The sequence below is a fragment of the Mobula birostris genome, chromosome 9, assembly GCF_030028105.1.
Source record: "Mobula birostris isolate sMobBir1 chromosome 9, sMobBir1.hap1, whole genome shotgun sequence".
Taxonomy (NCBI): domain Eukaryota; kingdom Metazoa; phylum Chordata; class Chondrichthyes; order Myliobatiformes; family Myliobatidae; genus Mobula; species Mobula birostris.
Window position 1 is genome coordinate 42882453 of NC_092378.1, and position 12364 is coordinate 42894816.

The 12364-nt window shown below is 39.8% G+C and overlaps 1 protein-coding gene across 14 annotated transcripts in view; it reads right to left on the reverse strand.

Annotated features, from left to right (window-relative positions):
- atxn7l1 (ataxin 7-like 1) overlaps positions 1 to 12364 on the reverse strand; it is a 169331-nt gene that overhangs the window by 89287 nt on the left and 67680 nt on the right. Inside the window, exon 2 of one of the 14 annotated variants that reach the window (XM_072267920.1) lies at positions 9238 to 9314. The exons of the other annotated variants lie outside the window; for them this stretch is intronic. Coding sequence (XP_072124021.1) covers positions 9238 to 9314 — 77 coding nt within the window. The remainder of the gene's footprint in view (positions 1 to 9237; positions 9315 to 12364) is intronic. 14 annotated transcript variants of the gene reach the window in all.

A 12364-nucleotide genomic window follows, 5' to 3' on the forward strand; every position in this document is an offset into this window, starting at 1 on the left:
ATGCGCTGTGTGTTTAATATCCAAACGTTACTTAAAATGTTATGATGCTATTGACTTACTTATATAACCATATAACAATTACAGCACGGAACAGGCCATCTCTGCCCTTCTAGTCCGTGCCGAACGCTACTCTCACCAAGTCTCACCGACCTGCACTCACCCCATAACCTCCCATTCCTTTCCTGTCCATATACCTATCCAATTTAACTTTAAATGATAATATCGAACCTGCTTCTGCCACTTCTACTGCGAGTTCATTCAACACTTACTTCAAGCTCGCCTGTCCTCCCCTGATAACTGACTTATCACTATATTCATGCAAGGAAAATATGCGCTGTGTGTTTAATATTAAATTCATTAGATAAACCGTTTTAGAAACGAAATTGAGTGTATTGGCCACTTATCACCGATATTCCGGTCGTGATTAACAGCGCCTCCCTCCCGAACAGAATTGCCAAAAACGATTTGTAGCAAAAAAAAAGCACGTGCACGCATACGCAAGTCACGCATGCGCACTGGTGCCCGCGCAAGGCTTCATGGTCATTGTAGTCTTTTTGGAGTAAACACAACGTATTTGACTGCTACTGTACTCTTGTCCATTGGCAACCATCCCCCCCCCCCCACCCCCCGATCGGCCGGTCCGCAAGAATATTGTCAATATGAAACCGGTCCGCACTGCAAAAAAGGTTGGGGACCCCTGAGGTAGAGTATAAAATCAGGGACGTGAAACAAAGAGTAGTCTCAGAGAGTCACTCAGATTAAGGATGTCTTGATTCCACTCTGATTCTGTGACTTCTGATTTGAGTGAGGAGATGAAATAAGTCCTGTAGTACCCATAAAAGATGGGCAGGAGGTAGTCAGAGCCAAAGAACAGAGAAAGACCTTTCAGCCCACTGAGTCTGCTCTGGCCATCAAGTATCAGAATCAGGTTTAATATTATCGACACGCCTTGATATTTGTTGTTTTTGCAGCAGCAGTACATTGCGATACATAATCGTACAAACTGAATTACAGTGTATATATACATATATAAAGTAAGTAGCACGAATAAAGTAGTGAGGCAGTGTCAATGGGTTCAGTGTCCATTCAGAAATCTGATGGCGGGGGGGAAGAATCTTTTTTTTAAGATTTAGATTATGAGGACACTCGGTCCTCAATTATTGTCATTTAGAAATGCATGCATTAAAAAATGATACAACGTTCCTCCAGAATGATATCACAAGAAAACACAGGACAAACCAAGACTAAAACTGACAAAACCACATAATTCTAACATACAAAGCAATACCATAATTTGATAAACAGCAGACCATGGGCACGGTAAAAAAAAAAAGTCTCAAAGTCCTGATAGACTCATCATCTCACGCAGGTGGCAGAAGGGAGAAACTCTCCTTGCCATGAACCTCCAAGCGCCGCCAACTTGCCGATGCACCACCATTGGAAGCACCCGACCACAGCAGCCTCTGAGTCCATCCGAAAACTTTCAGCCTCCGACCAGCCTCTCCGAGCACCATCCTCTGCCGAGCGCTTCAACCCTGCCCCCGCCACTGAGCAACAAGCAAAGCCGAGGACCCGGGGCCTTCTCCTCCAGAGATTCTGGACCGCACAGTAGCAGCAGCAGCGGAGCAGGCATTTCAGAAGTTTCACCAGATGTTCCTCCATGCTCTCATGTCCGTCTCCATCAAATCAGGATTGTGCACGGCACCCAACTTGACAAATAACAGACATCACCACCAGAGTGGTCGCTGCGAGCTGCATCGCGCCACCATCTTCTCCTCCCGCCTGCTCAGCCCTCTGCTCTACTCTCTCTACATTCAAACTCCTAATGAAATATAGCCGCTGTCCTCCCTTCTTGTAAATCGATCAATATTTTGGCCCCAAGATAGATCATCAGAGATATTTACAGCCAGGAACTTAAAATTGCTCACTCTTTTCACTTCTTATCCCTCTATGAGACTTGTGTGTTTCTTACCCTTTCTGAAGTCCACAATCAGTTTGAAAGTCTTATTGACACTGAGTGCAAGGTTATTGCTGTGACACCACTGAACTAGCTTATATATATATCTCGTTACTGTACACCTTCTCTTCATCCATCTGAAATTCTGCCAATAATAGCTGTGTGGTCAGCAAATTTATAGATGGCATTTGAACTGTGCCTAGCCACACAGTCATGGGTGTAGAGAGAGTAGAGTAGAGGGCTGAGCACACATCCCTGAGGTGTATCAGTGTTAACTGTCACCGAAGTGGAGATCTTACTTCCAATCTGCAGAGACTGTGGTCTTCCAGTGAGGAAGTCGGGGATCCAGTTGCAGAGGGAGGTACAGAGGCCTAGGATTTGGAGTTTTTTGATCAGAGCTGTAGGAATGATAGTGTTAAATACTGAGCTGTAGTCAATAAACAGCATCCTGACATAAGTAGTAGTATTGTCCAGATGATCTAAGGCTGTGTGAAGAGCCAATGAGATTGCACCTGCTGTAAACTTATTGTAACAATAGGCAAATTGCAGTGTGCTCAAGTCTTTGCTGAGATAGGAGTTGAGTCTAGTCATGACCAACCACTCAAAGCACTTCATCACCATAGACGTGAATGCTGCTGGACAATAGTCGTTAAGGCAGCTCACCCTGCTCTTCTTGGGCACTTGCCTTTTTGAAGCAGGTAGCCTGGTTACATTTATCCTCTTATTCTCCTTGTATTTTCATCAGCGTCCCCCCTGCTGCATGTTGTAACATCCACCTATATGCTATGGTCAATTCACAGAGGTCAAGTAGACAACCACCTTACCTGTTTTTTGGTACATGGGACAAAAATGGAGCATTAAGGGAAACCCATGCAGTATAAACTCCACACAGGTGACACTGAAGGTCAGGGTTAAACTCAGGTCCCCGGAACAGAGACAAAATGCTCTGCTACCACCACAGCTTTGCAGCCCCTACTTGATCAGATGGATGGGTGGGCTTATTGCGAGGTGGTATGCTCCAACCAGCATTTATTCTGAGCTTCAGTGTGCTCCTGATAGAAGGACTTGAGGTCTTAGTGCCATTCCATATGCTCGCTCTCTTCTCAGGGGTAACAAGGTCTTGATCTGCCCAGTAATTAGTGGAGATGTTACATTTCTTTGAGGCAGATGACTGCATTGTTGAATCTTCTCCTCTGTTCACTTGGCAATTGCTGAACAGAGTGCCATTTTGGGAATCCAACTGGTCAGCCGACATGCAAAATAGAGCTCTCTCTTCCATGCCTTCAAGTGCCAACATAGCTAGTTCCTCTCTCAGAACCATCTTGGAAAGATCATTGCTGCACAACAGACCGTGATTTTTGTGCCAAGATTAAAGACAATCTTCAGTGGCCAAAGGCTGTCCTGGCATCCTGAAAGGCAGGGTGAGTTTCACCACCCACTTCTACCTTCAGTGAGAGATGACTCCTGAGATTGGGGATGTGGGTCTCACTATGGACCTTTATAGTCAAGACAGCAGTGTTGCACCAATGGGGACAGGCTGGTGACAGATCCTTCTTTGCAGAAGTTGAGTGCAAGCTCAGCTCCCAACGTATATAGAGTCATACAACACGGAAACAGACTCTTCCGCACAGCTTGTCCATGCCAACCAAGTCATATAGCTGAGCTTGCGTTTGGCCCACCTCCGTCCAAACTTCTCTGTCCAAATGTCTTTTAAACATTGTAATTCTACCTGTCCCTACAGTTTTCTCAGGCAGATTGTTCCATATACCTCCCACCCTGTGCAGAAATACAGACCCTCAGGTCCTGTTTAAATCACCCCTCCCCCTTTACCTGAAATCTGTGCCTTTAGTTTTAAACTCCGGTACTCTTGTAAAGACAGTGAACATTCACCTTATTCTGGTCTCTCGTAAACACAAACATTTCCATATTCCAGTTCAGCTACTGAAGGTCAGGTTCTGGAGTACCGGCAACATGTGTAGAACAGTCTCCCATTGTAAAGTAGTTCTCCTCCAGATGGCATACAAACAGAAACTGCTGGAAATACTGAGCATTTCAAGGAGCATCAGTGGAAAGGGAAACAGTTAATATTTCAAGTATCAGTCCCTTCATGAGAAGTGATCAATTCTGACGTAACATTCATTCTATTTCACTTTTCAAAGATGATTCCTGGTTTGCTGAATATTTTCAGCATTTTCTCCCTTTATTTCAGATTTCTGGTATCATCAGATTTTTTGACTTTTCAGCACCTCAGTAGGAAGCATGTTGGAGGCAAGATACAAAATTTTGGTGAGAAACATTGAAACAAAGATCAGGCCAATGACATGACCTTGCTGTACATTGGTCTGCACTGATTAGTACTCAATTTGTTAGGATCATGGTTTGCATGCCACAAAGTGCAATAATCAAGCAGCACTTCAACTTTCATATGGACAGCACAGAGCAAATCTCTGTGAAGGATACAGGTTTCTTAATGTGTATCTCAAAGAACCATATTGAGAAAACACACAGTCAGATCTAGTATTGTCAACAAAAGGGAGCTAGTTAATATCTTTGTAATACAAGAACCTCTGAGAAAGAGTAATTAAAGTTTGATACTGAGTTTGAGGTTTACTTAAATCTGTACAAAACAAACTGCCTCGGCATGAGATTGAAGTAAAGCAGATTAGGAAACACATTTGCATTTAAGTAATTAAAAAGTAGTCCAATTGCAGTTACCAAGTTACAGACAAACTAAATGGAGCAGGTTTAGATGCCCAATCTGAGGAATGGGAGTATTTGAGAGTTCAGTCAAGATTGCCATAAAATTGAAAAAAAGGAAGTGAAAGTGAGCAGACTCCGTAACCCATCAAGGTACATATTGACACTTGGTAAAAACATCCATAATAATATACAAACAGGTCAGTAAAAATAAACAAATGTAAGATATTACACTGATAGACAAGGAACTGACAGATATACATATAAAACATGTTACAATTGCCTTTGCAGCAGAATACAAAAAATACATAAGTAGTATGAAACCAAAGACAAGGTTAGAATGAGTGATAAGAATATTAATTGTTACCTGTAAAATACAAGTACTCAACAAATTAAAAGAATAAAGCTGACAAACTTCTTGGACGTGATGACCTACATCTTGGAATTAAAGAGAGGTAGGTGTACTGCTTCTGATTCTCCACAATTCTACAGGCTTCAGTAGGCTAATCAGCTTGACAAAAGCAATAGAGAAAATACTGACATGGTAAAGGGCAAGTAGAGATTTATTGTATAAAAAGGTTGGACAGGATACAGGGTTTTAGGAAAGAATACTTTATTTGACAAAAGGGAACTCAGTGAAGAGTGTGTTTAGAGTTTCAAAACACATACCACAAAATTTTATTACATAAAAATAGACTCCTAGCATTAGAATAACACATTAGGATTGATTTAACACTGCTTTATTGATCAGAATACAAACAGTTGTGCATTGAGAGCCAGGTATTTACAATCTATGTCAATAAAAATAAATTAAGTGACTGAATGTGATGCATTCATAATTACTGGCAATGGAGAGCTAGATGGGAAAAAGGCAAAGAGAATGCAAACAAGATGCAGAACACTTAAGTAAATCCACAAGAACATCACATATGAAATATAAAATGCGCAGAAATATGAACTTGCCAAGTTTGGTAGGGAACCCCAAAATCTATTTTTCTAGGTTGCAAAAGACACGATCCCAATATAGAAAGAATGACAGTATACAGAGAGAACTACATATTCAAATATAACAAAGCTAGTTTGCAAGCTTAGCAAGCAATAAGAAATGGTCTGTTGGCCTTTAAAGCAGGAATACTGGAATAACACATAAAGAAGTCTTACTGCAATTATATAGGGCCATGGAACCATTACATATAAAATACTGTGTAGCAGTCCAGTCGACTTAATAAACACAAGAAATCCTTCTCTGAAAAAAAGCATAAACATGTTTCGTCTAATTCCTGGGGTGCAGAAATTCTCCAGTGAGGAGTATTTGAGTGGACTAAGCCTATGTCCTCCATTTTTATATTTTTTAAATGGAGCTTGAAGGAAATAATGTTTTCCCTTACCTGGGGAATGATATCAGGACAGCCTGGGAATCAATAAAGGATTGATCTTTCATGACAGCTAAAGAGAAATTTCATCACAGGAAGGGATATGCGTATTTCAATTTTCCTACACTATGTATGTTAACTTATTGAACATATTCAAGGCTGAGATAAATAGTTTTGGACACCAAAGAAACAGAAATTAGTGGGGAAATAATTGGGGAAGTGGAGTTGTGGAAAAATAACACATGACCTTCACAAAAAGACAGAGCAACTACGGGGTTTAAGGTCTTACATTTCATCCTTTTATGTTCCTTACCAAACCTCCAAATAGAATTAAAATTGTAGGCATCACAAATCAGTTTGAGGACCAAAATAAGCAGTATAGAGATATAGACAGCAATGACCAAAAAGAGCCAAATGTCAATTAAATATGAATTGGTAAATTTTGGCACACTGAATCATGAAGAACTGGTGATATGGAGAAGAGTGGTTTTGATTCATAGACATCAAAGCAGCAGCTTAAGTGGATATGGCCATAATTTGCAAGTAGACTCTGGGTTTTATGGCAAGAGACACAGAATGAATGTGCTGTTGTCAAAATCTCTCTAAAATGCAGTAGAGTCACACAGCACTACAATTGAGAAACAGGCCCTTTGCCCATCTAGCTTGTGCCAACCTTTCTTCTGCCTAATCCCATCTACTGGCACCCAAACCATAGTCCTCCATACCCCTCAGTGCAAGTTCTACCTTGGTCTGTCCTGCCAAAGTGCAACACCTCATATTCGTCTATGGTAAATTTCATCTGCCATTTTTCAACCCATTTATCCAGCTGGTCAAGATCACATTGCAAACTTTGGCAGCCTTCCCTGCTGTCCACTGTGCTTCCAATCTTGGTGTTATCCACAAATCTGTTGATCAAATTTACCACATCATCATCTAAATCAACAACATGGACTCATCATCAATCCCAGCAGTCCACTACTAGTCACAGATTGCAGTCAGAGTCAACCATCTACTATTATGTCTTCTCCTGCTAAGTCAATTTTGAAATAATTTACTACTTCATCCCAAGTGTCATGGACTAGACTCCCATGTGGGATTTTGTCAAAGGCCTTGCTGAGGTCCATGTGGGATTTTGTCAAAGGCCTTGCTGAGGTCCATATAGACAATGTCCATAGCCTTCTCTTCATCAACCTTCCTAATCATCTCCTCAAAGAACTCTGTAAGATTGTTTAGACATGACCCACCATGCACACCATGTTGTCTATCCTTAATCAGGCTATGTCTATCCAAAATCTTATGTATTCTGTCCCTTAGAATACCTTCCAATAATTTATCTGCGACTTATGTCAGGCTCTCCAACCTGCAATTTCCTGGCTTATTCTTAGCACTTTCTTGAATAACAGAACAGTATATGCTGTTGTCCAGCACCTCACCTGTGGTTAAGGACATTTTAAAAGTTTCGGCCAGGGTGTCTGCAGTTTCTGCATGAGCCATCCACTAAGTCTAAGGGGATACCTTTTAGTCCCTGGGGACTTATCTATCCTAATTTGCCTCAAGACAACAAACATCTCTTTGTAATCCACATATGATCCATGACCTCACTTCTTTTTTTGCCTAGTTCTAGAGACCCTCGCAAGGAAATACAGATGAAAAAATTTCATTAAAGATCTCCTCCATCTCTTCCATCTCCATGCATAGATGACCACACTGATCTTCAAGAGGACCAATTTTGTCCCTTACTATCCTTTTGCTCTTGATATATCTATAGAAACCCTTGGAATTCTCTTTCACCTTGTCTGCCAAAGCAACGCCGTGTCCTCTTTTAACCTTCCTGATTTCTCTCTTAAATGTTCTCTTGCATTCTTAATACTCTCCCAAGTGCCTCATTTGAACCTAACTACATATACCTAATGTATGCCTCCTCCTTCTTCTTAACCAAGACCACAATATCCCTCAAAAACCAAGGTTCCCAAAACTGATAGCCTTGCCTTTCGTTCTAACAGGAACATACGAATTCTATACTCTCAATATTTCACTTTTGAAGACTTCCCATTTACCAAGCATCTCCTTGCCAAAAAGGAACCCATCCCAATCCACGCCTGTCAGATCTTTCTCAATTCTTCCATCAAAACTGATCTTTCTGAATTTAGTATCTCAACCCAAGGACCAGTCCTATCCTTCTGCATAATTATTTTAACACAAATGGAACTATGATCACTAGATCCAAAGTGTTTACACACTTCTATTCTGTCTCATTCTCTAAGAAGATATCCAGTATTGTATTTTCTTTAGTTAGGATCTCCACATACAGTATTAATAATGGAAATTTTCCTGAACACATTTGACAAACAGAATCCCATCTAGTCCTTCTGCATTATGAGAGTACAGTGCAACATTTATATCAGGTATTTGTAGTAAAGATCAAATGAAGCACTTGCAAGAGAACATTTAAGAGAGAAATCAGAAAGGCTAAAAGAGAACATGAGGTTGTTTTGGCAGACAAGGTGAAAGAGAATCCCAAGGGCTTCTATAGATATTGATTTCACAGCAATGACGGTAAGCCAAGAGAGAGCATTGAGTGAATTCACCTGGTTTCAGCTTGCCACTAATGCAAAGAAATACTTGGAAAATTTGGCGCTGTTTTAATTACTATTGAAGAATTTTATATGTGTTTAAAATAACAGAGACAACTGATAGAAATAGAGACAGCTTAAATGAATGAGTAGCAGCGAGCTAAGGGACATGTAGGTAAATCTAAATGCATGGTACTTGGGCCAAAGCATGAGAAACCATTTTAATGAAAGTTTGCAAGAATAAGGAATCAACTGTGATTGAAACAAATGTCACCTTTTACCTTGGTTAAGTAACTGGTTGAAGGAGAGAATACAGAGACATGGGAACAAGGTGAGTACATAAGATTAAAATTATTGCCCATGTACAATACAATTACAGACTGATTGAGATGCATGTGTAATAGCTACTTAGTAATTCTATTATATCAGGATGATGCAGGGTAATTTGTCCATGTTTTGGACTTCCAAATCTCAGTTGTGCTGCTGTGCCAAAGCATCAAGTAGAAGCCAAACAGCCCACTATAAGTGTTGGGTGGATTGAAAGAAAAAAGGTGATGGAGTTGCCAATAGGCTGCTATCAATGCTTGTGAACAGCCAGCTGAAGAATGTTATAGGTGGAGATGTTGGACCAGCTCACCTATCCTTCCTTATGACGGCAGCAGAAGGAGAAGCATGTTCTAGTGAGACCACAAGGGAACAAAGAGGATGATACACCTTTAAAAAATAAAGAGAAATTACGATTTTCTTCATGTAAAGTGAAAGTGGAAAAATATTTTTCCCCACATCATTTTAATTGTTCCTCCCCTCCTGGAATAATCATAAATTGAGAATCTATGTCAATCTAGAAAATGTGTTTCATCTAAATTGAAAAATCTTTACATCATGCACGAGGTTCCTTGCTCACCACTGCCCTAAAGAATATCTATCACTAAGTATTGAACAGATTTAGAGAAGGTCAATGCATAATAGATTTCTTGATGAGACTGCAACAATTACTGCACAGGGTAGGTTATCATAGGACGCATCAAAACATTGCTGGAAAATGTTTTCAAGCCGATTAAACAACATTCAATGACAACAAGTTGGTATACTCTGTAGCAGTGGTCCCCAACCACCGGGCCGCAGACCGGTACTAGGCCGCAAGGCATGTGCTACTGGGCCACGAGTGAACGATATGAGTCAGCTGCACCTTTCCTCATTCCCTGTCATACACTGTTGAACTTGAACATAGGGTTGCCAACTGTCCCATATTTCCCGGGACATCCTGTATATTGGGCTAAGTTGGTTTGTCCCATACGGGACCGCCCTTGTCCCGTATTTCCCCCGCTAAGGTAGAGCGTTCCTATGAAACCTTTCGTGCCAAAATGGCGTAAAGCGAAGGAGCAATTACCATTAATTTATATGGGAAAAATTTTTGAGCATTCTCAGACCCAAAAAATAACCTACCAAATCATACCAAATAACACATAAAACCTAAAACAACACTAACATATAGTAAAAGCACGAATGATATGATAAATACACAGCCTATATAAAGTAGAAACAATGTTATGTAGAGTGTAGTCGGGAAGATTAAGCCAAAACCGATTTGTGGGGAAAAAAATCGGCATGTACGCGCACGCCACATATGCGCACATCACGATAGGTGCCCACACAAGGCTTCATGGTCATGGTAGTCTTTCTCGGGGACTAGTGTCCCGTATTTGACTGCTACTTTTGTCCCTTATTTTGGAATGAGAAAGTTGGTAATCCTAACTGCAAAAGACATATTGAGGTGAGTTTAACCCTACTTGAACCCCGCCCCCCCGGTCGGCCGGTCCACAATAATATTGTCAATATTAATCCGGTCCGCGGTGCAAAAAAAGTTGGGGACCCCTGCTCTATAGGTCCTTTTAGTTTTACACAGTCCTGAATTTAACAATTATCCCATAATAGTAAATGGTATTTAACCAATAATTTAGAGTACTTTAATGTCAAGGCAAGGTATTCAATTGGTGGGTGTGAATTTGATTCTCGTCTCCAAATGTAATAAGCTTTGATGGCTCTAGTTCAAACAAGACTAGGTAAATTAAAAATCTGTAAGAATGAATCTACTGTATAACAAACCTACTCGATTCATACTAACATACCAATAGCAGCTGTGAATAGGCCTGACAAGTCATTCTCTAACTGTAGGACCATGACAGAATCTAGCAAGAAAATTAAATTTATTGACCTACTCATATTCCTCATTTGCTAACAACTGAAATATTCTTAGTTTGCTAACTTTCTTCACATATATTGAGGTTTGGATTTGACAAAATCATGATGACTATATAGGAATAAAAATATTGAAATCTCAGCAGTCCTATGCCTCTTCTCATTCTACCCAGCTACGAGGAAGTATAGGAGCCTGAAGACCCACACACTCAATGATTTAGGAACAGTTTCTTCCCTTTTGCCGTCAGATTTCTGAATGCTTCATTAACACTACTTCGTCATTCCTTTTTTTGCACAATTTATTTTTAATTTATAGCAATTTTTATATCTTTGCACTGTACTGTTGCTTTAAAACAACAAATTTTACATCATATAAGATAGTGACAATTATTCTGATTCTTCATATGAATAGGATAGCTGAGGTCACTTCATGACTTTCTCTCATTCTGCAGATAGTTATGCTGCATTAAGATTTAATTTTATAAAACCAGTCATAAAATGTAAATATAGGCCTTTTGGCCTGAGTATGCACCAAACCATCAACGATCTATTTAAATCAATCCTATTCTATTCTCCCCACATCCCCATCACCTCCCGCAGATCCTACCACTTACCTACATGCTAGGTACAATTTGCTGTAGCCAATTAATCTACTAATCCAGGTCTTTGGAATGAGGATGGAAATATCTTTTCCTTGAATTGTGTCATCCGAAGTCAGGTTGAAGTATTTTATTTATCACACTGAATCATTGGTACACTGCAAGAGACACTACAATTTACATACTCTTCAACATTTTATCAAGACCGAAAAATATCAACCAAATGTCAAGGCCGTTTGGTTGTGTCCTTCAATAGCTATACCTTCCTTTAGTTTTTTGATATGAAGTAATATTTTTTTCAGATCCTTAGTGGTATTCAAATAATATTGTACATGACAGCAAGTACCATTCTAGCTCCTTTATTCAAAATGGAAATGATTCAAGATCATTGTAATTTCAATCTTAAACTAGGTTCAAAGTGGCTTCACCATAATTCTAGTTTAAAACCATAAATGCATTAGCCTTGTGGAAATGATGAGGTTAATCAGCAAAGGTCAGAATTCACTACACTTTTAAACTGGGAATCTTATAAGCAATAATAAAGGACTAGGACACTTTTTTTTGGAAAAAACTGCAGCAAATGAATTATAATGTGGGTACAACATATGTACATTGGAAGTACAGAAAAACATTGTTGTAATAAAAAAGGGGAGGACTAATAAATCTTGGTATGCAGAGGGACTTCAAGATGAATCAATTTTTTTACATTTAGGTTCATTAAACAGAAGGGAAAATCAGACATCAGTTATTATTACAAGTAGTTTTAAATAGAGAAGTAAGGAAGTCTTGCTGCAATTACGTAAGAGTTTTGTGAGATTGTGCCTGAAGCTTTAGTTGAGGCTGAAATGAAGGTTTGCTGGATTGATTCCTGTGGTAAGCCGTTTGTCCTTCAGTTCATACTGAGTAAAATGCAGCTATAATTTGCATGACCTCACCAAAATGTACAAAATTCTTGGGGGTTTGGTG